The sequence below is a fragment of the Pocillopora verrucosa genome, chromosome 11 (genome assembly GCF_036669915.1).
Source record: "Pocillopora verrucosa isolate sample1 chromosome 11, ASM3666991v2, whole genome shotgun sequence".
NCBI lineage: Eukaryota > Metazoa > Cnidaria > Anthozoa > Scleractinia > Pocilloporidae > Pocillopora > Pocillopora verrucosa.
Genome location: NC_089322.1, coordinates 14,732,543 through 14,759,831, shown reverse-complemented (window position 1 = coordinate 14,759,831; position 27,289 = coordinate 14,732,543). Strand labels below are relative to the sequence as shown.

The 27,289-nt window shown below is 36.7% G+C and overlaps 1 protein-coding gene and 1 pseudogene across 3 annotated transcripts; one reads left to right on the top strand and one right to left on the bottom strand.

Moving 5' to 3' along the window:
- The first annotated feature begins 447 nt into the window (after nt 1-447).
- On the top strand, nt 448-20,835 carry LOC131794521 (S-adenosylhomocysteine hydrolase-like protein 1). 3 transcript variants are annotated; one of them, XM_059112031.2, is made up of 19 exons: nt 448-608; nt 1,225-1,285; nt 9,735-9,796; nt 12,227-12,314; nt 13,022-13,122; nt 13,497-13,568; nt 13,935-13,965; nt 14,081-14,282; nt 14,573-14,642; nt 14,766-14,812; nt 15,271-15,334; nt 15,623-15,711; nt 16,083-16,153; nt 16,517-16,611; nt 16,887-16,985; nt 17,975-18,043; nt 18,142-18,220; nt 18,427-18,547; nt 19,296-20,835. In XM_059112031.2, the coding sequence occupies exons 1-19, from the start codon at nt 522-524 to the stop codon at nt 19,300-19,302; spliced, it is 1,515 nt and encodes a 504-aa protein (XP_058968014.1). In that variant the 5' UTR covers nt 448-521; the 3' UTR covers nt 19,303-20,835. The 3 variants fall into 3 exon arrangements, with proteins under 3 accessions (XP_058968014.1, XP_058968012.1, XP_058968013.1); XM_059112029.2 differs by lacking the exons at nt 448-608; nt 1,225-1,285 and adding exons at nt 9,051-9,198; nt 9,278-9,371; XM_059112030.2 differs by lacking the exons at nt 448-608; nt 1,225-1,285 and adding exons at nt 9,083-9,189; nt 9,278-9,371.
- A 2,084-nt stretch (nt 20,836-22,919) lies between these two features.
- On the bottom strand, nt 22,920-25,035 carry LOC136284290 (nuclear respiratory factor 1 pseudogene; annotated as a pseudogene).
- Between the last annotated feature and the right edge of the window lie 2,254 nt (nt 25,036-27,289).

Sequence of the window (27,289 nt, the reverse complement as noted above, 5' to 3'; positions counted from 1 at the left end):
GCAAGATATTTTATCTTGAAGATGAAGAGGCAATCTTTCTGATACTAGCACCGTTTATTTCAGACTTTGCGATTTAAAAAGCAACCCTGTAAACTTAAGTTTGAAACTGTCGTGAAAACGAAGTTCTGAAACGGAAGGAAGCCCAAACTTTCGTTCCACGTAATCCAGTCCTTTGGCAACTAAGTCGACCGTGTCGAGAATGTTATCACTCAAATAAACAATACATCACACACACATATACAGGTTGAAACACACTGTTTATGATTAAAAGCCTCTTTTAATATTGGATTTTTCAATTGTTGTCTGCTCACAATATATAACTCTCTGCCTTACGCCTCTGTCCAATACCAGCCCAGGTTGTCACGGCAACGTCAACGTCATGAGACAATACAGAAGCTGGTTGGTAAACCATTATAATGCATTATAAAAGGAAACTGAACTCCAAACAGTTATGAAATATACATGATGCCGGTTGGGCTCCGACGCGACCTTTGTTAAAGATTTGGATTATTTCATTAAAGATGTCGATGTGGAATCGGAAAAACTCGGTGGCCATTCAGTCGTACTCAGCCAAGGCCAACAAACCTGAACCGGATGAAAATAAAAGAGTAAGTGAAATGTTTTTTATTGTAATTCTACTGGCATCCGGCGAAAGGTGGAAATGATGCGATGATGATATTTCAAGGTCGGCTCACGCAACTTTCAGATCGGGAGTGAGACAGCAACGATTTTAAACCGCAGCGTTTCATTTCTCGACGGTCCTTTTTACTCGCCTTCAAATTGGCAAATTGAAGGGGCTCCTCGTGCCTTCGCTGTTCGTTAGGCTTTCGAGCCTTCTCTTAATTACATCGTCTGATGTTTATAATTTTCTTGACTCTTAGCTAAGAAATATCTCATAGGCGTTTTATATACCTGTTTAAACAATGTTAAATGTGTCCGCCGTCATTGTTAAAATTGCTGGTTAAAATTACTTAAAGTTTTTCTGCTAAGTCACAGTTAAGATTAGCTTTTCGAAAGTGAGCGAACTAGGAAATAGTTATAGGTCAAGACAAAATGAACATGACATATTGAGAGAGAGTGCCCAACGGCGAGAATCTATATGTCATGTCACGAACAGCTTCAACAACAATGATACAAATGAAGATTTTAATCACCCAGTTCGTTCCTGTTTTTCAAGTAAGACTTTCGTACGATGGTAATGGTTTTGTTCGCTTTTGTTTTTAGTACGTCCGCAAGCAGAATTCTTACAGATCGATATCCCGGAGCAGCTCGATAGACAGTTCAGGTTTGTATGTAATGACGATTCACTCCCGACCACGATTAAAATTCTAGACAATTGTATTCGTACTCCGAAGTCACCGTCGAGGTCCTAACGTGTAATGCCGTTTATTGCTTGATTACAAGTTTTCTATCCTTAAATTATCTAACCTTGCTATTCCTTTTCTACGATTTTTTTTTCTTTTATTATTATTTTTCTTTAAACATCAACCGCGTTTTTATGTTGGAATTAATACCACAGACCACATTCCGGGTGATGAATTATTTCAACCCAATGTGTTCCACACCTCAGTGAATTTATCTAGATATCGTGAATGTAAAAGATAAGAAGCGCTCTTTATTTAAACTATGTTGAGAGGCTTTCTTTCTCCTCAATTCACTTTTAGAAATATTTGTACACATCGTTATGCAAATACAAGGAGTATATTGCGTGACTTTCCATAACTCTTTATTGTCTCGCAGCAAACGACCTGTAGATTCTAGAATTTTCAGGAGGCAGAAATCCTATATAACTTAGCAAACAAAGAGGGATGGTGGTAAATTATGGCAGATTTTCTGTTTAAATAATATCATCAGTCATGAAATTGCAGATGATGGAACTCCAAAATGGAATTTTCGCGATAATTTTCCATGTAGTAGCTGAAGTAGCGAGCTTACGTAGTGAGCCATGCAATTTTAAAGAGCATTAAATAATCATTAAAAATATAAGGCTACTCTGTTATGGCCGACAGCTTTCTTCCATTCCATATATTAGGCTTCCTTCAATCGTTTACATGTTGCATATATTGCTGTAGTTTGTTTTTCGTATTTACCGTGTACTCTGCTGGATTTTCTGTCGTATATTCGTCATGGTATACCGCAGTGACGTTAAGTGCATAATATTTTATTCTAGAAAAATTTAGTTGAATATCATCAGAATATTACCGGTCTGAAACGCTCGAAAAATTCGCTTCATGCATGATCTCGGCATCATGAAATTCTCATGTAATGATCGCGTATCTAAAACTGCTTGTTGCGAACTGGAAAACTCGCGCGGTGAATATTTTTTTTTCCGATCGCACTTGTCTCTAAAAATTTCTTAGAGAGAGAATGACTTATCACGTTAGCGTTTCTTTTTAAATCACATCCCCATTTTAAACGGTCACAAATGCATTTTCTGTTCACATATGGAAGTCTAAGTTGTTCACGTAACGGTTACGTGACAATTTATTAAGGGTTGATTGTTTTGACTGTGTGAAACAAAGTAACACTTGTAGGGGGGCATAAAATTAATCTCACAGCCAGAGGAAATACTCCTCTCACTTCAGAAAGGTTTATTTTCTCAAATTCTGTCAAAGATTTCACGAACCGATGTCTATGTTACATAGCGTGACATACAATGTCAGGTTGAGCCACAAGTTCGTCTGTAACAACCTTTGTGCGACTCGCGCCTTTGAAAAGAATTTCAACAAGTTTAGATTTTTAATGCCATTGTTTATGAGAGAAAGTAACTTTTTATAATAGTTACATTTTTTTATATTTGTTACTTTTATGTTCCCATAAAAAAAACGTTAATTAAAAATGATCATTGAAAGCGTGACTTAAAATAGAACGCTTGTGTCACGCGTCATATGTGCTCCACACGTGGGGAATCTGTGATAGTGACACGAGGTCTTATGCCATACTCATGTCCTTGAACCTCTTGTGAGCAATTAACTACCAATGACCTTTGCGGTATTTCTGTTATGTAACACGTGCATATAGAAGAATTCTGATAAACGCCTTTAGAAATACAACAAAAATTATGGTAAAGGAAAATTTGCGCTTTGAAGCTGCGATCCCACCCGACATACAGGCGGGTAAATGCTGCACCTAACATGACTCGGATAGAAATAGTTTCGGCGTTATGTAATCTCCTCGTACAATACAGTAAATGACGTTATTATCAAATCATGCTGTATCACATGTGCGTCACTCTATTTGCGTGGAACATAGACAGCGTTTTTTTTTCTTTATTTTTTTAGTTAACTCTTTAAATATACTTTGTACACCTTCCTGTCTCTTTTTTCTCGTCATGACTGAACGCATAGAACTGTCAAATTGTTGTGACCCGCGTGCGAAAGGTCGAGGAAAAAGCTTCTGTAATAAATTGCGACGATCGACAGCTAGACAAAAGGCAGACCACAATCCATTGATTGATTTCCGGTTTAGATAGAAGTAGAATCGAAACGCCAATTTTCCTCAGCTTTGACAAAACGTAAAGAGTATTCAGTCAAAATGATTCAATCTCTGGTTATTTTTCCTTCTTCTTCCTGAGGTGATACTGATCGAAGTACCCTTCAAGGAGAAGTTGGATCTCTTCCACACAGACTCCAAAATCACTCCTTCGTTTTTAGATAAATCTAGAAGATAATATGGTATTGAAATGGTATTTTAAGGGTACGTCTAACTTACGTTTTAAAGTTGTCTCTAGATCAATATGATTGACTGTCGAAACGCAAATAAAACGAAGATATTATAATTTGAAAAATGATATTATAATTTTGAAAAACCACTACTCAGGTGAAAAATGGAAACTAAATATTGCTATTGAAACGTTGACAACAGAAGCGCTAGTTTAATAATCCTCAGTTTGTGATTCGTAGATTTATTTTCGCTGATCAGTTTTATTTCCTTCCTTACAAAACGCATCGAAGGTGGTGACATGAAGTATGAAATCAATGTTGTTTTCGTGTGTGGGGAGGGGTAAGGCTATATTTCTGCTGGCGACATTTGCACTTAGTGCAATACGACGTAAGTTTTTCTTTTCGTGTATATATTTGATGCGCTTTTGTATCATTGTCCTTTTTTTTTTTTTTCCTTACTATGTATATTATTGTTATCGTTAAACAAAATCATTGACATAACTAGGAAGCTCTCACGTTTTTGCTTTCTCATCTTTAAATTCTACCTTTTTTTTGGCCAAAAAATTAGAAAATCTCACCTCGCTAGTTTCTTTAAAAGTGTATCCTATACTGTAGCAAATATGAATTCCAACCGAAACGAGTATTTATTCAGACATTGAATATAGAAACTGGAGTCTTGGTATCAACCCAGAGATTGTATATATCTTGTAATTAAGTTCTGACTTTTTTCCTGATACAAGGTATCCATCCACTATTAGTATAAATATTCAAACTTTCTATCAAATATGCTGCAATCCGCTTAGGTTCATTTCTCGCTATTCATCCCCTAATAAATAGCTAGTAAAATTAGTAGCCTGAAGAAGTGTGATTGTAAGAAAGATTAAATAATAACTTGAGCCAGTCTTGTTCAGCGTTAAGTGTTTAACGTCAAGGAGATTTGTGCCGAAGCAATTAGATTCAGGCCTCACCATTTTCAATTAACACGCGAAAGAAATCTCGAGCTCTTTTAATTTATCGGTTTACCGGCGTAATAACCCACGCGGGATGTTGGAGAGCACGAGAAAAGATTATAGATGCACTCGCCTCTGGCTCGTGATTAACAAACTGTTCTTGTGCTCTCCCAATATCCCGCGTGGGTTATTATGCCGGAAAACCGATAGAACGCGCAGTCTATTACTTTTATTAACTGAATAAACTACAAAAAATTTAAGTGTTTACCGGTGCAATAAATGGTCGGGTTTCGACCAATCCGAGCTCTAGTAGTATATCAGTTATTTCATATGATCTAATAGTCAATTATAAGTCAATTAAAACACAAATCTTTCGTCTGTAATTTTCAGTGATGTTTTTTAAACTCGTGCTTTCTGCAACCCACTTAGAGTGGCTAACAGCTTATTTTCCTTACAGTATCACGGGTGAATCAAATGTTAAGGTCATGAGAATAACAGAAATGATCATAACTAAAGGAGCTCGATCTTAACTGTAACCAAATTCTCCATGTCAGCACCATAGGAAACAGCATAGAGGACATGCGCACTGATGTTAGGGCGTTAAGGATTGAGCGCCAGAATCTCTCAGTTGGAATTCATCGAGATACGTTTGGCAACAATTTGAATCGATTAAGCTCAGTAAGATTGGATCAATATTTTGTTATTGGAGAAGGGTGTAAGCTCCCAAAAGGAAGCTACTTTTCTGATCCGGGTGCACATCTCTTTTTCCCACCATAAGGAAGGTGCACATTTTAAATGATGAATTCCAGACATTCTTGATAAAGTTGTTTATCAATTTCTTCTTCGTTGGGGTCGCGCCTATTGTATAGCAAGCTTTAAGAGCTTCCAAAGTCCACTGCATCCATTGATTTATTAGCTTTTTTGATATGCTTTAGTGGTTTTTTGTTGCGTAACCAAAAGGGTTACTTGAGTATATTCGATCAAGCACTTCGAGAAGAACTCGAAATCTGAGACGAATTTCGTTTCAAAAGGGAAGAAAGCAAATGAAACTCAAATAAACTGTTTAAATATGCGCTCATGCAGCTTGATTTTCGTTATATTTCCTATTTATTAAGTATTTTTCTTAGCCATATGATTTGCGGATGCCAATTGTCTGTATGATGATTTAGCATGAGGTAGCCTGTTTTGCTGTATCACGTGATCATATCGAGTGTTGCATCACGTGATTTATCAGACAGGAGTCAAGGGCATTCGCAAGTTGACGCACTTTGATCATGACATCAGCACAGTAGATTTGTATTTTACCTCCAGCGACCGATGTTTGGCCCTGCGCTATGTTTAATGCCGTTTTTGTATTGCACTGATAAGCTGACGTCAGAAAGTTTGATAGCTCTTTTGAACTAATAACACATATGATATCAGGTATGCTGTTGTAGGCTCTATCTATAAGCCCCTTCCACTCTTAAGAAATGTTTAACAATTATACGCCGAAAGCGATTAATTGCATAAGTATAATGATCTTCCGAGTGTATGTTGTTAATTCTGTAAATAAAAAGAGCATTGCGCATTTTTTGTTGCAATTGCATTGATTACTTGTATCAAAATATGTAAAAAGGTTCACTATATTCAATCAGCAAAAACTTCATATCTTCCTTGTAAAAAATGCTTCGCCAGACTCAGTAGCATCTTTTGTGCTCGACGCAATTGAATTTTTCTTTTATCGCGTTCATCACTTTAGCGGAAATATTGACAAAACGCGAGGCAGTCATTTTGAAATTCAGCGCCCCTGCTATAATTATCTCGTGCGAGGCGATTATTGCCAGGTATGACTGAATCCTCAACCAATCAGGGCGTGTGCATCTCTATAATCACCGCAGCAATTATACTAAATATATATATTTACCTGCCTGTGTAATCAGATATTGATATTTGAAGGAGAAACTGCTCGGTGGTCATCTTTAGGAGTGGAGTACTTCAGCATTTCTTGATTATATTACGGTTGAAACTAAAAAAGCGGCTGCATGCTTCAAGACGGCGGGTGGATCCCCTGGAGCTTGGTAATAGGGTAGGGTGATCCCCCTCCTTTCCCCACCCCCGTGTCTGGTATGATATATATATATATATATATATATATATATATATATAAATATTATGAGAGGAAAAAAGGACGTAACTACATAACTTACGTCCTTTTTTCCTATCATAATATTTATTCTGCTCTGCTTCAACGTATTGAGCACTGTTCCACGCGAAAATCGACCTGCAGGCTTCCTATATATATATATATATATATATATATATATGTTCCTATCTAATCAAGGTAGGCATCCGGTTTTTGGGTGAACCTTTAAGACATAATGAAAAAGCTAATAATTTGATAGTATGAGGGGAAATAACTTTGCTATGTTTGTCGCTTATTTTTATGCACATGGAAGCGCTTTTTAAAGTCTGTGACGACTGTCAGAAAACCGAAATATTTCACTTTTTAATTCAAATATACATGTAGTGTATTACCGTGTACACAAAGGTCTTTCAAAGCTGTAATTTTGCCCTCGATGACTGCTTTGTAACGCCATCTGAAACTGATTTAAAGTACCGGCGAAATCGCAAATATGAACAAAAATCTGTGTCTCCGGCCAAAAATGATCCGATTTCTTTCGTGTGCTCAAACGTCAGGTAAGAATATAACTTTTATCCTCTACTTTCCGTTCTGAAATTGTCTCGATGATAAGAATATAATTATATAGTTCTGGCAGAACTGTATAATGGCAAAATCCATGAGAAGCCAAAGCATATGATTGCAGCTGTACAAAATTCTTATCGACTAAGCGAGGACCTCGATCGTTCTGTTATGATTTTTCGTAACACGTTGTACTTCAGCTAACAGACTTTATCGCTAAAAGAAGAATCTGGGTCGAAGTAGAAATATTCCTTATTAATATCGCTCCTTCAAACTGATTCTTCAAAGTAAATTTTTCATCGGGTTTGTACTCGCGGAAATAAAACCCTTCCTATCTTGGTATCTGAAAAATAATTACGCTTTCAGTTACAAAGGACATTTATACCAGCGTCAAATTTTATGTGCGCGCTCTACTTGATAATCTTTCAAAATTCTTTTGCGTTATGTGCAGTCACGGTTGTTTCAGCCGAAAAACTAATTCTTTCACTCTAAGAGTGACCATTAAAGCCTTTCTCTTTACAAAATCAATACATTTAAAGAATAGAGAAAAAAAGTATCAACTGACCGTCACTTTTCAATTGAACACCTAATGGTCTGTGCTAAAATTGAAATTCATATTTTGGCTTCAAAGCCTTTAAAACCAGCACCTGTGTGCGGATCACTCTTTAATCCAGAGCTTTTTATAGGTAAATATTATTCAAGCTCGCAAGACTACTGAGAATTTGAAAACTTTTCTTTTAACATACGTGCATGCCCACATGTCCATAGTCTGACGTCATCAAACATGAGGTCTTCCTTCATTTTGAAAAAAACTCTGCTGATTTTAATTTCCATGTGCTGTGCATAGCAAATTAAATTTTTCGATGAAACCTGACAAAAAAGAAATTAAAAAATTGTGGAATCAGCCATATTGTTTTCTTGCTCATCAATATAAATGGGACATCGGCGTCCGTAAATTTTCTGTTCCTACATTGAACCTTTATTCAAAGCTTGACGATCATTGCATCAAGGGGAAGTTAACTGAAATTTCCAAATCTCAAATTCAAGATTGAGGATATCCTTTTTAGCTTGTTCAAATCCTCCGTTGCCACCTGTCCGGCGAACCCAGAAATTAAACAATTTCCATTCTGAAGAGCGTGCTCAAAATTCACTCCTTTCTTATTAACAATATTGCGTTGTCTATCCTTTTCGGTATTTTTCATTGATAACTAGGCGAAATGATATAATTATCTCCTTTAAAAGAATTCTTATGATCCTAGGTTTATTGTTGTGCAGTACACTTTTCCTTTTTTTTAAATGACGCACGGATTGTTCGATATTGTTCTTTTGCCTAAAAAATTGTTTCCATTTGAGAAGAATAGCCTGATCGAGATTATTTGAAAGAATAAGAAGAAAGTTGAATTTTCATCCTATAATCAGAGCTCGAAATAGCGGAAACATTTAGTTTCAACACGTGCTTCAAATATGCTTCAGATCATTAGCTTCACGTGCGTCATTCTAGCACACAGCAGACACCACACACTCGACCGAAATTAAAAAAAAAAAAAAAAAAACTTTTTGGCGTCAACGACGAGTACGAGATACGTAAATTAAATAAATATATATTGAACGTAGATTCTGTAGTTTAATTTATTTTTACCTCCCAAAGAGTTCATGAGTGCCTTATCAACATTTTCAGGACGTGTACTTTTACGTCAAGATGATATAGGGAAGTTTTTTTTTAGGAGGAGGGAAGTGATTTTTTCCTTTTTCCACATCGGCGCTTTTGTCCGATTGGTCGCCTCGACTCCACGCCGCTATGTAGGCCATTTGCTACTATCATAACATGGCGGCTTCGGAAGGCGATCATCGCGTACACAAGTCTCCGGCTGCTGCGCAAAGACCACCTCATCTCAAGGCACTAGAGGTTTTTTCACTCGTGTTTGGCATATTTTTCGATGCCTTGTGACATGTATCGTTGACAGTTGGTGCGTTTTTCGCTTTAGGGTTTAACCTTCTCTGAAAGCATGTCGAGGCGACCCCCTCGCCTTCGAAGGCGTTCAATTTCGGTGTCTTCCACAGACAGTTATGGAAGCTCAGGTGAAGCGAGCATGTATTCTTCTCTTTTTTAATGATTTTTTGGCGCATTCTGATTCTTCTCTCTTTCGTCTGAGAAATCTATACTTCGTGATTTCTCGTACAAGAGGGTGTATTTCTTAACAGTTCATTCGTCTTCGTGCTTTGGGATGTGATCAGCCGCTCTTTATTTAAATTTCAAATTGTAATCGTATTGATACAGTACTAAAAATCTTTATCTTACAGAAGTTGTGATTTTTCCTCCTAACTCTACTATACATTACAAGTTGAATCTTAAGCAATTTTATTTTTTTATAACTTATGCCTACGGCTTATCTGCAAGCAGCAGTTCATGTCATTAAAACTACAATATTCGCCTTCTTGCAGCTAGCTACTCGGACAGCTATTCATCAGATGAAGACGATGTATCTCCTAGGGAAAGATCTCAGGTATGTTCTTGAAATTTATAACAAAATAACTTTATTTACAAACTCTTTGCCTGTTTCTTCGCCTTCAATTTCCACTGCTAATAGCCTGAATGCTAGCTAATAACATATGCATAAAAAACTTTGTTCAGAGTTGAATAGGCAGAGCTTACCGGGTGTTTTGATTCGATTGATCGAATGTTGGATCGACAGTGTAGGGAGTTCTTAGCTTATGTGTAATTTTTTGTGAAGATTTACTTCGCATGAAAATCAGCATAAGCAGTGTGCGGCAATTAAGACTGAAAGCAGCGAGCGTAAATTTAACTAAAAAAATAAATATATAAATGAACTCCAACCACCCGGTCGATCGATAGCTAGAATAAAAAATAAAAAATAAATAATAAAAAAATCGGCGGGAGTCTCCCGTAGATAGAAACAGTACAAATTACTTGTCTTAGTTTCTGTGGTTTTAAACCAAAACACTTTCGTTGAGGAAAATATATCCAGACGATATGGACCTTGCAATTTGTTCAAAGACTCGTAAAGTTAGTGAAGTGCAACCGATTAGCCAAACATGACGTCATATGCTTACGTAATGAGCGTTCTTTAAACGAATCGACCGGTTTCCAAACAAAATTTCAATATTTTTAAACCTTTTTGGACCATCGGATTGTTATTTCTTTTATTGATAGTGTTTGTTTTTGAAGGTTGTATGCGTAGATGCAATGAAAGCAGTACTATGTGACTCAGCTTAACTATATTGGCTTTTGTAGAGTGTATGATAATATAGCCAGCATCTATTGGAATTTGGTTCTGTATTCATTTGTTAATTGTGTAGAGATTGGCTGTTTGTTTCAAAGATATTTTCTTCTATAGCATTTGACTTAAAATGGGCTTAGAGGTTTTCTTCCACTGAAGCACATCTGCATTTTAGAATTATTGTAAACCACAGATGTACATGGAGAAATTTCATGGTTGGCTGTACAAACAAAATAAATACTAGTATTTATTTTTTGGGCTGCAACACATTTTAAGAGCAGTTTCTAAATTATCGCAATATACAAATATAGTCAGCTTTTACCAACCCAAAATAGTTTTGAGGCAACTTAAAATATACTTGTTCATATAAATATAGCACAGAACTGTGAAAATGAGAACAAATCTTGTTGTCAATTATTAAGGATTACTCCCTAATCCTTAGCCAGGTGAAACATACTGGATAGGATCTGTTTCTCATTGTACAGTCAAGTTTCTTTTCTTTAAAATTCCCCCTAGTTAATGAGCATCTCATTTCTTACGTTGAATCTAAGTTTGCTCTTGCAAAATAAGTAAGACATACCTAGAAAAAAAATTGCACTTAAAACATTTTGTTCTTAAGGAGGAGATTCAAGTAATAGAATTGCAGACTAACATTTCAGACCAAAAAAAGGTTTTTATTTTTTTTAAGCAAAAAATTGACCAGTATTGATGCAAGAATCAAATCTGAGCCTCAGTGCAGTGGAAAATATTTTTAATCATCACAATTTTGTAGATAAATGAAATGGTTAATTGTTTGTCTCTATTAATTTTGTTTGCGCTGTTGCTTTATTGCTGTGCTTCTAAGCCACCTTTCTTCATACTTTTATTTTGTTTTCATCGTTATGTCCTTGTTATGAAACCATTTTATTTCTTCAGTTTATTTCATTTTGCTTTGGACATTTCTGCTAACTTTTCTCTTATTAAATGTAAACTGTTACAAGTACGCGCATCTTTCACAGACATGTTCACAGAGGAAAAATAATGTAACAGCTTGTTTCATATTATCTCTATTGTTGCTAGGGTCACCTGTACCAAACTGCCGACTTCAATTGTAGTAAACAAGCCATGAATTCCATTTAGACCTTTTGTTTTTTTTCTTTGATCCAAAGTAGTGGGTGACAAAATTGTGTGCATCTGGAATCATTGTTCATTTCTCATATTGTGACTGTTCAATTTATTTCACCTGTGAACTCCCAAGAATTGAATAGTAATTCTCTTCACCAATGGCCATACATTACCTTTTCGAGAAGACATGAGAATTTGGTGTTGTATCAAGATGAAACCCTTCAGCTGTAAAGTTTGCTTTTTCTCATCTCTTGTTTCCAGTTGATTATCTCAAAATTGCAAGGGGAAAATTCATGTTGATCTTTTCAGATAGTTAACCCTTTATCTTTCATGAGTGAACAAGTCAGAATTTCTCCTTACCATATCAATACATTATCAAGTCGACAACTGATGGGAATGAAGAAAAATTTCAATTAGGGGATTATAAGGTGATCTAATACCTAAGTCTCTGGACCAACATGTAAACAATTGTATGGCAGACTCTAAGGAGAATTACTGATAAGATCTTGGGAGTGATAGGGGTTAGTGACTCTAGTAACAGTTGAAGCAATATAGAGGCTAGAGTATGATACATCCATTTTCTATGTGCAGAAAAACAGCAGCGGTGGATCTGATTTTTGTGTTAAGAATATTAAGCTGGCTGACTTTGGTCGCAGGGAAATTGAAATCGCTGAACAAGGCAAGCAGAAATTTATGTTGTGATAGAGGGACTTGTTCACTGTCTTTTAATACTCCAACCCAATCCAGTATACCCTTTAATAACTTAATATGTAACATATTGTTTATTCTAGTACTGAAGTCTGCCTTTATTGAAATGGCTGTATTCCCACATGTGCATTAAGTAGTGAATATTACACTGTCTAAATTTACCAGCACAAGAGAATTTTCTTCAATTTGACATAATCTTCATTTTAAGCTTTTTCTTTTTGTTCACAGTGTTAGATTTTAAGATCCTACAGAACTTAAACATGTGAAAGTTACCTGTCAGATTTTAATTTGATTTGGATCCTCAATCTAAAAATCATCTGAAATTTGAAAGAGAGGTTCCTGAAATATTTTCTATTGAAACAGATCTTATTTGTAAAGAAGAAAATCCCATTTAATATATTTGAAGTTAAACAGAACTTGGTACAAATTTTGGTCAAAGTGCCTATGATGGTGAAAATAAAGAAGTATACCATTTCTTTCACAAGAAATTTTTTTTTCTTTTTCTCGTTAGGACTGTTATATTTTTGATTTGAAACACAATTAAGGGGGTCCATTTAAAATGGTTCATGTCCAGCAATACATTCAAGTCTATTATGAAAAAAATTATTAACCTTATTTAGAGTGATCACAAATAAATAAGTTGAATATTCACCTGTGTTATACTTATTTCTCAAACAGAAATGCCAGGTCTTATGCTCCTGAGAAAACGGAATTGCACAGACAAGCCACTAGATGGAGCTAAAATTGTTGGTTGCACACATGTAACTGCGCAGGCCGCAGTAAGTAAACAACTTTTGATGACTTTTCCCATGGAGATTTGCAGAATTTCATAGTTAAATTTACAAAATCAACCTGTTGGAATTAGGTTTTGTGTTATATGATGTTTCATTTTGAAGCTAAGTGATTTTCAATCTTTTTTAAGTCTAAGAGTTGATAATAGTTTGAAGAAAGTTTTTTTTTTTAAATTATATATTTCCATGCAGTGAAGACCTTTGGAACTACTTTTGTAAAGTTCAGCATTTAAGTGACTTGAGGAAATAAAATCTCCAAGGATTGTGGATAAATAATTAGTTGCCAACTTTCTGGTTTTATATGTAAATACATTCTTTACAATTAAATGTATTAATGCTATTTCATATTTGTAACAATTCAGGTTTTGATAGAAACCCTGACTGCCCTTGGTGCCCAGGTTCGCTGGTGTGCATGTAACATTTACTCCACACAGGTTAGTTTGAAAAGTGTAAAGTTGTAACCCTCTATCTTCCAGAAGTGATTAACATGAAACGTCTTCCAATGATATCCATACATCATCCCACAAACAGGCAATTATAATACTCAAACTTATCAGGTAGAAGTTGTTATCTTGATTTAACACCAAATTCCCTTAACTAATCTACAAGGGAATGTATAGCAGCTAGAAGGGAGAATTGACAGTTAAATCAGGGAGTGAATGGGTTAAATTATTTACTCTCATAGTTCTGTCACAAGAGTTTCTTTAGAAGAGTATGCTTGATTGGTTTTAACTTGTATACTGTCTGTAGGTTGGTGAGTTTTTCTCATGTCATTGTATTGATTTTTTAATTTTCAACAGAATGAGGTTGCTGCAGCCTTGGCTGAAGCAGGTTAGCTGGTTATCTTGCTCATTAACTTCTGGATATTTGCTCTAAAATCTGTGAAGTACATGCAACTTCTTTACTTCCTTGCCTGAAGTAAATTTTTCATTGTGTGGTTTACTAGGTTATGCCATCTTTGCCTGGAAGGGAGAATCCGAGGAGGATTTTTGGTGGTGCATCGAGCAGTGTATCACGGCAGACAAATGGCAACCAAACATGGTACTGGATGATGGCGGTGATGCAACTCATCTTTTGTACAAGAAATTTAATGGCACTTTTAACACCCTGCGTGGAGTAGTGGAAGAGAGTGTTACTGGGGTTCACAGGTTAGATTTGATGATTAACCTCTTACATTTAACCTTTCACCCTTAACACTTTAACTCCCAGGATCTAATTTTAAATTCTCCCCTCTAGCTGCTACACATTTCCTAGTAAATTAGTGAGGGGAATTTGGTGTTAGATCAAGATAACGACTTTGACCTGATAATATTGAGTATTCTCATTACCCTTTTGTGAATAATATATGGATAGTATAGGGAGAAGGTACATGTTAATCACCACTGGGAGTTAAAGGGTTAACCCTTAACACCCTAACATTTGTTTTAATTCATTGAAGGTTGTACCAGCTTTCCAAGCAAGGAAAACTAACAGTGGCGGCAATGAATGTTAATGACTCAGTCACCAAAGTAAGTGTTGTTGTAACTTCAGACTTGAATACAAATTGACAAAAAGTATCTCCAAGTGGCACTGTTAGATAAAAATTGTGAAGAGGACTGACTCAAAGACCTTGATAAATTTTGTATTTGTAGACGAAGTTTGACAACATGTACTGCTGTAGAGAATCAATCTTAGATAGGTAAGTATATTGTTTAGAAATATTTACAGGAATTTCACACATATATTGTGTTTGCACCATTCTTCATTGTGATAGCTGACATGCAAAAAAAAAAAAATTTAAAGCTATTTTGAGTAGCTTTTTTACCTCTCATATCTCCATCTTTACTTATGGAGAGTTTCTAAGAGATATATTATGATTAAATATGATTTAAAATATGTAACAGTTAACATTTTTCAACTTTTAGCTTTTAGCTTTATGCATTTTATTTTTTCTTCATCTTGTTATTTTCTATTATAATTTATTTATTTATATATTTGCAACTTTTATTCTCCTTACTGTTATTATGATTGTAATTGTTATTTTTGGTGTACAGGACCTCGTTGTAAACCATATATTTGAAATTTTTTAAGAAGAGACTATGGTTTTATTTCTCCAGGAAACCAAGAAGTTGGAATTAATTTTTCTTTCTTTTGTAGTTTAAAGAGAACCACAGATGTAATGTTTGGTGGCAAACAGGTTCTTGTGTGTGGATATGGTGAGGTAAATGATAAGTTGAGCTTTGCTTAAACCCATAGGCCACCAAGAGTGACTAGTATTGGATTTTTCCTTACAATATCCCCCCTGAATTACACATTGAGGTCACAAGACTAAAGAAATGATCACAAACTCAAGAAGCTCTTAATTGTTAAACAGTTTCTCTATCAGCACCTTAGGAAATGTGTGAAGAATCGTATCAAGAATAGGCATACTGCTGTTAGGGTTGATATGAATTTACTTTTAAAAGTGATACATTGTGATGGTAACTGACTGATCTTTTTGTTTTACCAGGTTGGTAAGGGTTGCTGCTCAGCTCTCAAAGGTCTTGGTGCTGTAGTGTATGTTGCAGAAATTGATCCCATCTGTGGTCTGCAAGCGTGGTAGGTTCATCTCTCTCATCCTCAGTTTGCCATGCACATCTGGCTGTACATGCATTAATGATTTCAAGAGACCTTTATTGAAAGCCTGGCAGAGATTGAAACAAGTGTTAGGTCTTGGTTCTGTAGTGTATGTTGTAGAAATTGAACTTGGTAATGGGTCTTGCTCACCATAGAGTCTCTGTGGCTCAGAGCATTGAAGCTCTTTGGTAGAGCATTGAAGCACTGAATCCAAAGGTCTGGGGTTCCATTCCTCATGGGGGCTCAAAATATTTGCTTTGTCCCATGCTTGTGACAAGACAAAAATCATCTTTTTCCAAGTTTTAAATACTTGATTTTTAAAATTACTTTTCTTCTTTTAATATTTTGTTTAGCATGGATGGATTCCGAGTTGTCAAGATTGACATGGTGGTGAAGAATATTGACATCCTTATCACTTGCACAGGTATCTGACGGGAAAAGCCTGAACATTTTTATTTTTTGAATGTCTAGGTTGATATGTGATATCATAATCAAGCTCGAAATTGAAAACAATGTCTTACTTTCTCTTTGGGGCCCATGTGGCTAGAAATGTTTGCTAGAATTAAATTTTCAATCGCCATTTCGTAAACTGCATCTGTAAGTATCACAAATTTGGCTCAGCTACAATGTATGACATATCAAACAAATACTTGAAATCTGTGCTGGGCTTAAAAAAGAGGAACAGCTATCCTGTACGCAGAATGTATGTTTAAAATGGAGGGGTTTAATGTCAACAAACTTTGCTTATCCAAGTTTTCTCTTTGCTTTGTTTTCCATCTCATGACAGGCAACAAGCATGTTGTTACAAGAGATCATCTGGACAGAATGAAGAATGGCTGTATTGTTTGCAACATGGGGCATTCAAATACAGAAATTGATGTGGTAAGATGAACTGATTGACTAACTAACGTTTGCAAGATACTAAGAAAAATAATAAACAAGGTTCTGAGCTCAACTTTGTCAAACTCCCCATTTAGCAACCTTGTGATTGTCAGCTTTTACAATGATGCACTCTGGTTTTTGTCACGACTATTAAAAAAACAATAGGGATTTGGTGCCTATCAGTGTCAAACTGGAAGATCTCATTGTGCAAACTCACAGCATGGCTTAGCTCCTGTAAGAGCTATGTAGTAATACTTTTCTGGCTTGGTTTTCAGGCTAGCTTAAGAACTTCTGATCTGACGTGGGAGAAGGTCAGAACCCAAGTAGATCATATTATCTGGCCGGATGGCAAGAGAATTGTGTTGCTGGCCGAGGTATTGTAACTAACTGTCTTTTTTTCAGTTTTTTTTTAATTCTTCCCTCCCTCTCTTTGCTGAAATTAATAATCATGAAGGTTTCATTTCACATTACTTGAAAATGGGTAAAAGAAGAAAAACCTTGAGGTGATGGAAATAGGAAATGAATGTAACCCTTTGACTTCTAAGTGTGACTAACATCTAATTTTTCCCCACTTCTGAATCACTCTTAAAGATGATGAGAATGAAGAAAATTATCACTAGCCAAAGAAGCCCTTGATTGTTACACAAATTCTCCTTCTCAAGACTTAAGGAATGTATAAAAAACAGCATAGAGAAGATACATACTTATGTTAGGGCAGGGCGTGAAATTGCGCCTAATACAGGCGCCAATGCAACTAAATTTTTCACTTTGGCGACCAAATCCTGAAAGTTAGTCGCCAAATTGGCAACTAGAACATTTCATCATAACCTTACCAAGAGATATAGTGAATTAAAAAGATTTGCAAGGATAAATCCACGGCAATCTTCCTCGTTAAGTTTGTTTCCAAAACATAGCACATGCATCTCGATCGATAACTAGACGCCATCTTGGATTTAGATGAGCCTGAACGTTGTATATCATCCATCCTAGTGTCCACTTTGCAGCACGTTAAATTAATTTTGGAGGGTCTATCTAGAACGCTGACAGCGTAAAGAAAGATTTTGTTTGTCTTTGAAAATGGCGACCAACTTTTTTTGAATTGGCTACCACTTTGAAGAATTTAGGAGCCAAGTGGCTATCAGAAAAAAAAGTTAATTTCACACCCCGTAGGGTGTAAAGTGTTACATGCAGTAACTAGTAATGTTTTTATAGATGTAACTATTTTCTTTAAATTTTCTTGTGGCCTCAGCACTCCTTACCTCAATCTGAAACACATTTATTAATTAACATATTGTACACGACCATCAGGTGACCAATCTTCTCTCAGTTATTAGATTGACTGTATTCATTTTGTTTATTGCAGGGTCGCCTCGTCAATTTGAGTTGCTCTAGTGTTCCTTCATTTGTGGTGTCAATTACATCAACGACACAAGTAAGAATAGAGTCTGGTCTGATGTCTTTGAAAAATATTTTAACAATGCGAGCTTTGATGTGTGTACTAAGTTACGTTTAATTTTTTTTCTCCCACAGGCCATAGCATTAATTGAACTTTTCAAGGCACCTCCTGGTAGATATAAACATGATGTCTATCTTCTGCCTAAGAAGATGGGTAAGTGACCAGTGTATCAGTTTTCTTTACAGTTGTCACACTCTATCAAACAGACAGGTCGGGGGAAGTAAGGAAATGATTGAGAAGAGGTCAGGTTTTTGATGGAACACTAAACTGTCAGGAACAGCTGGCAAGAAATGCAAGATGATCATTTAGGAATATTATTTATACAAAGGTTAATTCTATTGCCATCTTCTGCCTTTCAGATGAGTATGTAGCAATGTTGCACTTGCCAACATTTGATGGCCATTTGACAGAGCTGACAGAAGAACAAGCAAAATATCTTGGAGTCAACAAGAATGGCCCTTTCAAGCCCAATTATTACAGGTTGGAATGAGAATGTTGTCTTTGACAGTTAATGGTTTGACCTTGGTAGAAAGATTTAATTTTGAAGTCTAATTGTTCAGGAGATGATAGTGCAGCTTGCAGAGCGTAGCCTCATAATTATACAAAATAGTAGTAACCCATCAAGCCAAAAAAATTTGGATGTACGACTGTACAACCGTAGGACCGTACAAGGTGCTACTTTTAACATGCGTGGTCAACTGTACTACAGGCATGCCAATGCCACGGCTTTGTCCAGTAGTTCAGTGGTCAGTGCACTGGGCTCTGTGTTGGATGAGCAAAGACTTTCCCTAAGGTTGTTGAGAGATAACTCACTTCTACCAATAACAATCCATCTCAGGACTTCTTCTCCAGGAAGAAATATGACTGCCCAATCAATTTTTGTCTCTTTTTTTCTCCATTTTTAACTTAGCTTGAGCTTGAGTAGCAAGGCAGTAGAGTTTTGTTTTGCTTCATTGTTTCAAGAAGCATAGCATGATGCTTAAGCCACACACCCCTCAAAGCTTATCTCTGAGTCAAATAAATACAGGATTTTTTTTTTTTGGAATTTCCATACAAAGACTATTTTTTTCCTCAATCTCTCCTTATTATTCTGAAGTAAATCCAGCAGCAAAAGGCCTTGAGAAATTACAACAAGGATTAGCTTAATAATTATTTTATTGATGTCTGGACTTATCATTCACAACTTAAAGTTAATTCTGTTCTAAGCAAGAATATTATTTTTCTACAGATACTAATGGCCAGGAACTGGAATCCACAACAGCCATGGTTAAATTTCTTGTAAATTCAGTGAACATTTTTAAAAATTGCTATTTATGAAAGACAGCAGTATTTTGCCACTTTTGGTCCAACCCTAGTCTGCCCTACCTCTGCAAATAATGCTGTAGTTCAAAATGAAAAACTATATGTAGAGTTTCTTGGAATATAGATCTTTCTAAATCACAACACTCTTTCCTAACCCTTTGAAAACTTGTGCACAAACTGTTTAGGTTTGTCTAATGCCCTGTATAATGTAATGGTAAACTCTCTCCATTTTCATGGATCACTCCTCATAGCACACCATTTTTAAAGAGGCATGTGATATTTTGCCTTGTGTATTTTTCTGGATAAAAGCTTCATGCATGTGGGGCTGTGTCACATTCTCATCATATGCACATACATGTAGGAAAAAATTAATTTGGTTGGTCAGACAGACAGCCAACTATTGGCTGTTGTGCACATGGCTTGATTTTGTTCACAATAAATCATAAGAAGTTATATTTTGTATAAGAGAGGTGTTAATTTGTTGCTTATGGCTGCTAATATGGTAATCGTGTAGGATCTATCTGCCAACTGTTTGTTGAGTGAAGTTGGTTTGTTTGAGAGTTGTTTTAATATTGCTACTTAAACCTGACAGAGGGTGTTGATACAAAGTGCAAAAAATAGGAGAAGTTGTTATTCGTACCTCTGGTGCTCATAATGGGTTCTGTAAATTAAGGTGACAGCTCTAATAATGTCATGAAAGAATAGGAAATATTTCAGGAGCAGAACAATGACTGGAACAGCCATTTGAAAACTTTGTTCATTTCATAGCCATTGCTATGAAATGTAGTTACTCTGTTTACAGAAACCCTGGTGATAAACTCAAAGCTGTCTTTACATTTTTAAAACCTTAATGGAATGTTTAGCACTGTTAAAGAAAGGAGACACATTAAGCATCTTGTAAAATTCTTTAAAATAATGTTATTTCTTTTTTCGAGCTGGCGAAGCTGTCTAGGCATTGCCATAGCAACAGCTCAAACTCCCTTATTATACCACTTAAGTTAGGTTTTCTTTACATTTATTTAAAATTTTAAAGAGGCAGTGACCAGAGTATTTTGCCAAGCAACAGTTGGTAGATAGGTCTCACTAGACAGTGAGGATCATTTCTTGCAATAACCAGATGTCCATGTATTAAAGACATAATTACTTCCTAATCATGATTAATGAGTCCTTAAACCAGGCAATGGTTAATAATTTTTAAGCAGGTTTCCAAAGTAAGTGCAAAGCATGTCATCGATAATTAAATAAATGGAAAAGCTGCCTGTTTACCAAGTCAATTAAATAATAAGTTTGCTAAAAAATTTTCTCAGATGAAGAAGTTATTTAAACACACGTGTACTGTCATCTGTGGTTTTTTTGGTTTGTTTTTATACCCCATACTCCCATGTCTTCAGCTGTTGTATGATATCAGTGTAAGCGTGTTGATGACAATGTAAGTGGGTGGCATTCAATAAAATTGTGCCATTTCACCATGTCTGTTAAGATACATCTTATGTCTTAACATGTACTTCTACGCATTTTTGCTGAAATGATTTACATCAAACTCCTAAAGAGATATTTTACTGTAGATTCCATTTAATTTTCCTTTCTGCTATCTGTAATAAAGTCCAGAGCTTCCTTTGGGTGTCTTTAACTCTGCGACCCATATAAGTGATTAGAATCTAATTTTTCTTTACAAGATCACCTTTGAATCAGCCAATAAAGTCACGAGAAAATCGGAAATGGTCACCAACTAAAGAAGCTCTTGATTGTTAAACAAATTCTCCTTGTCAGCACCTTAGGAAATGTATAGAGAACAGTATGGAGATAATGCATAATGATGTTAAGTGTCAAGGATTAAAATGGCTAGTGATTTAGAGTACAAAAATCTCTATAACTTTCCCATCACCCTTTGGCCTCCTGTTTGGGACAAGTGTACCAGTTAAACAGGCCTTACTTTGAATTTTGTTTGCATGAGGGAGGGAAGTTAAAAGCTCTGCTGCCTCAGTGAAATGTGACAACCATTAGGTTTGTTGCATCTGGAGTCCTTGTCACATTAACAAATTCTCAACTGAAGTCTGATGATGATGGTCAGATTCCCATTTAGGTTGTCAGTCTGTGACTTCAAACCATCACACAACAATATTGTTTGCTACCCACTGGTTCAATTTGCATTCAGGGGTATGCTGATTTAACAACTAACAAATACCCTTGATCCTTTACTCTCTAACATCAGTATGCATATTCTCTATACTGTTCTTTACACATTCCCTAAGGTGCTAGCAAGAAGACTTTGTTTAACAATCAAGAGCTTCTTTAAATGGTGATCATTTTGCTTATTTTCATGACCTTACTGTCAGATTTAGGGGTGATATCATACAAGGAAATTAGATGTTAGTCACTCTTAGGGTCAAACGGTAAATGATTTTCTCATTAGATTGCGATAATGTGACCATAACAAGATTTTGATGATGATTCAGTCAACAAATGTCTCACACAAGCCACTTCTCAGTAACATTAATGGTACGCACAAATGACATGGTGGTCAGGGTGCTTGCCTCCCACTGTTGTGGCCCCTGTTCAATTTCTGAGCCTGGTGTCACATGTGGGATGAGTTCGATGTTAGTTCTTGTCCATGCCCTGTGGGTTTTCTCCAGTTCCTCTGGTTTTCCTCCCTCTACAAAAACCAACATTCCTATATTTTCCAAGAACCACTAGACAGGAGGAGCCACCTTGCAGAATGTCCACTGCTAATTTATTATGATGATTAAAACAGTTGAACCTGTATTAAGCAACACCATATTAAGCAGTTGGTTTTTCAAAGTCCTGAAATTTTTGTCTCTTTATTAGTCATTTTCATCTCTATTCAGTGGTTGTGGTAACCCTTTAGGAAGTCCCATTGGCCTGTTTAAATTGTTCTCCACCTGTACTGAGTAGTCAATTGAAGCACTAGCACTGAAAGAAAACTAAGCATTGTCTGTCAGATAAAATTGAATCCATGTTTCTCTCTCAAATGCAGTTAGTTTTTTTTTAAAATTTATTAGTAAATCAAGTCAAGTTCTTTTCTATTGAGTTTAGGATGTGGATGATCAGAACACTAAAACATTTTCATCCTCAATCTAAGATGGGAGTGGGATGAAAATTCCCTTAGGACAGATGATCATTAACCACAACACAAATTAGTCACAAATGATGATGATATCAATAATTTTTAATTTTAATCATACACAAGTCACGCCCAGAAATATTCACAGTAAATACCCCACAAAGAACATTTGAGAGCTTACAAGACACCAGGTAATATGCAAGTTCTTTTTTTTTAATCTACATCAGATCAATTTCCCTTCCAGTTATAACCTTCCACACCCTAGATCCCACAATCAAAATTTTCCTGTTCATTTTTTTATAATTCCTGGTAGACCATTTAGTTCTCATATGAGATTAAGTATCAAATTTAACAGTATCCTAAAAACAGTGTCCCTGTTTTTTTTCCCTGTTTGCTTGAAGAGGTTGTGTCAATGATTTTTTTTTTAAATTACTAAAGTAATCAACTTTTCCAAGAGTAAAAGCTTTGAATCCCAACAAGAGTTATTTCTTCCTGAACTGTAATGAACTGACATCAAATAATGGTGATATGATGGGCAGCCCATGTGGAAGCTGTTTGCTGACCTGTTCTGAAGTTGTTTAGCTGTTGTTTCAATGTCTCAGTTCAAAACACTTACAGGGTGAAATGAAGAAATGTCCAGTTGGTATTCTTTTATCTAGCTCAAGATTAACTGAGAATAAAAACAGACCAACCAGGTTTGTGACAGAGAGATTATTTTTAAAAATCAACACTTATTCAAAGAATATTTCAGCTGAGACAGAGTGGTTCTTTTCTCTGGTAAAAGAGGTCTGCAGTCTGCAATTTTGACAAGGGTTCATACACCCCGGTACTAAAAAACAACAAAATTGAGATGCCAGTGGTTTAAAACCAAAAGTGCTTAAATAAAACTAAGAGAAAATCAATCTTTTTCTTTAAAATCAACTGCACTACCATTGCTTTTCTTGTTCTAAACAATAAGATAATGGAATCACGTCTCTCTGTGTTCTTTTTTGCCCTACTCTTTCTGTACACTATTAATTTTTCCTGTGGCTTTAGATCATTGTCATTGTTCTATCTGCATGGTACTGTCAGTTCATTGGATCTTGTGAATTTTCTAGAGTTACTACTTCGACTGCTTGAGTGGCAACAGGGACACCTTCACATGTGTCAACTATCTGGGTGTGGACTTCATGTCCCATTGTGGAGGTCGTCACTGTCTGAATTATTGAATGAGGTGCCATTGCTACTTGGGGAACTGATGCAGAGATGTACTGAGAATGAGTACTAGCAGGTAAATGATGAGTTTGAATCTGCATGAGAGATGCTGCTGCCTGAACTGGAATGGTGACCATGTTAGAAGTATTCAAGTTATCCTGAACATTTGCCAATGCTGCAGCTGCAGCAGCAGCATGTTCTGGCAAAACAATCTGCCCTCCATCAGCAAGGGTGGCTTCTGCTAGAGTGGCAACAGCTGCTTGTGCAATAGCCTCTGTGTGTGACAAATCACTTTGGTCAATTCCCACTCCGTCACCCTGACCTGGATGAGGAAGAGTTACTTCTACTTGAGTTGCTGCAGCAACTTCAGCCAATGTTGCCACAGCCTGGGTTGCTTCTGTTTGCGAAGTGGTTGCATCTGATAGAGTGCTGACAGCACCTGATGCATCTACTTGTATCAGCGACACTGTTCCATCAGCATTTGAAATGGTATGTACCATCTGATGCTGTTGCTGTACATACTGGTGCTGTGTGGCATCTCCCTCGGAGAAAGCTGGTAACAGATCTTCCCTTCCATGGAACTTGTAGCAGTTCTTCACAATCTGTCGCAGAGCATTTGTCCAGGAGATTCTAGCTTTTCATCTTCACTGCGACAATCACTGCGAACATTCTGCCATGGCAAATCTGATGGCCACCAAGCTGGGCGTGTTGAATCCTTCCCCCAGCCGGCTTCCCGCGACCAGTGGAATAGCGCAACATCATGGGAATAAATGCTCTGAGCTGGGCTTGGGTCATTTTGTCAACAGGAGTTGGAATGCCAGCGATGACAAGAGGGGGTAGTGTGTAGATATCTGGATTTTCTGGGGGAGGTGGAGGGGCATGCTCTGCTAAAGCATGCTCTAGATCTTGAAGAACAAGCTGTTTAAGGTTTCGAACCACATTTTCTAAAGGAACGGCACCAAACACCTTAAAAAGAGGATTTGGCTTTCCAGGGCACACGCACAACACAACAGCTTGCTGTCCTACTCGAGTTGTGTACTCGTCAATCGTCGCTCTCAATTTCCGCAGTAGACGAGTTTGTTGGCGTTTTCGGATCGAAGGGTTCGTTTCAAACGAATGTGGCCTTTTCCGCTTCTTTCCAGTCGCAATAGCCGCTGCGGCAGCCACTCCAACTGGCCCTGCTGCCGCAAGCTGTGCTGTGACTTCATCGCCGACCGTGTAATTCAGCAGGTCCGAGGCCGTCGAAAGTTGTCGACTCCGGCGAAGATGGCTCATCATCCGACATTTGACTCATCGACTGAGACATGGAATGAGACATCTGCAAGGTCTGTAAATTGCCTTGCGTCAGAGCTTGGGATAACCCCACTTGATGAAGACCGACTTGAGCCAGTTTGCTATGGGAAAATAATTCAAAACATACAGTCACCTTTGAGACCGAACACAATTACACCCGTTTTTTGATGGATCTGTTTCCACTGAATCTTCACCGCGGACGAATTCATACAAAATTCATGTCGAAACCTTCGCTACAACTCAAGTTTCTCATCAGAAAAAATCCACAAGAAAAAATTAACAAAAATGTCGCGGCTGTAGTCCACTCTATCGCATAAAATCGCTTCTATTTCCGTGGTTGATCGCGAGAGAGCAAGCCTACCGTTTTGTTCGAAAATTACAATCTCTTTCGTCTGGGAAACGTCTCCTTTCGCTACCAAAGCCCCGCGGTCATACTTACACCTTCAATCGAACAAAACTTAAGCTCCAATAACTGCTGGAAAAAGACTGGTGTGACGTTGCCTTAGGTTTTATTAACACTAGTAAAGATATGGGTTTGACGGCCAGGATCAAAATAACTCAGCAAAGTTTCTGAATATGCGCAAAGACAGCTGGTCCGTTCGACTTGCGCGGAAAAAAGAGAACGCGATGGCGGCTGCTCAATAGAACTAAAACTGGCGTGGGGCCTGCCACGCATGTGCTAACCAAACTGCGGGGTGTACCTCTTTAATGGACCAATACAGGGCTGTGGTGAATCTAACGCGCATTTTAATTGGCTGAGAAATATAATTCGTGATTTGGATTTCAAATAAGAAACTCGTTCATTCGCTGCTATTTTTTTATCTCGGATTTAAGCAAGGTGCGGTATAGCACCTGCTTTATCTCACCTGCTTTTAGCTTAGTTCCTTTCATCTTTTTTCTAAATATATACCATGATGATCAATAAATTAGAAGGTTATGGTGTTGTGGGATTGAGAGGCGTTATATTGATATTTTTTTTCCATAACCAAGCATAGTCACCTCATTTACAAGGTAATTTAAACAAAAAATTAAATTGGGTTTTTGTCTTTGCATTTTCTTTCCCTTTTTGGAAACTACCCACATATCGACCAAGTTGTTGTTTTCATATGCATGTTCTGACAATCACCTGTTACTACCAATTAGAAAATAAAATCAAAGTGAACTTCAACTACTCTAATCACAAGAAGGGGAATCAGTGATGAACGTGATCTCAAATTAAATAACCTTTTTTAATTTTTGCATGCTATCTTTCTCATTGTTTTTAAACCCAGTCCATGGTGGCTTTAAGTCACCAAAAAAAGGGGGCTGAATTAAGGACAGGATAAGAATCTTCAAATCATGTGACATTTGACAAGGGCTATGGAACGGGAGAAACCACTCTCTATCAGTGCCCAAGTTTTGCATGCAAAGTTAAAGTGACTCGATGAAAAAGCTTCTACACAACAAGGTCCTCAAGATTAAGTTCCCAGCCTCTTTTAGGTGCATGTGAAATCTTTGGCTCTCGGGACTTTGGTGATTTGTTCTGTCTCCATAGGTAATACTCCTTAATACTCTAACAACCAGAAGTGATTAACATGTAACTTCTCCCATACATTATTCACCAAACATTTGGTGAGAAAACTTCAAACTGGTCGATGCTGAAGGTGCTATATACATTGATTATATAAAACCAAATTCTTGAAATAAGGAAATATGGAGCAGCTAGAGGGGAGAATATAAAAACAATCGATGGTAAGGTTGAACTATAGAACAGGGTATCACTGCAAGCCCCTCTAGAAACAGCCCAAAGACAATCACAAACCAAATCCCCTAAGTGGACAACGCCAGCCACAATTGGATCATCAGTACTTCGTGGGACATTCCCATACCCCCAGGGCAAATTGTATAAAACATGGTGCAGCTGGGAGGTATCTGAAGTTCAATGATCCCTCCTCTTGTGGAGATACGTTGTATTGGTCTGTCAAGAGCACACAAATCTAAAAACCAGCTTTATGGAATGTGCAAATCTTGCAAATTTACCATGGTAAAAAACACTCAATTTGCTTGATCTACTCTCAGCATTGATTTCAGGAGCTGATCATACACAGGAAAGAGCAGCCATAAACACCACCATCATGTAAGGTTGCATGGGAATTGTAACTTTGAACCCAGTGCCTTTTCAAAACTTTCTAGCCTTGATCCTGTATGAAGTTAAGATGATAATTTCAATTAAATTTCATGTTCAATTACTGCAAATAGCAGGAACAATACCAAAATTTTTTGTGTTTTTACAAAGTAATTTATTATACTTCTAAATAAATAATGAAATTACAATAATCTTCCAATTAATTTACTGTATTCAAAATATGTTC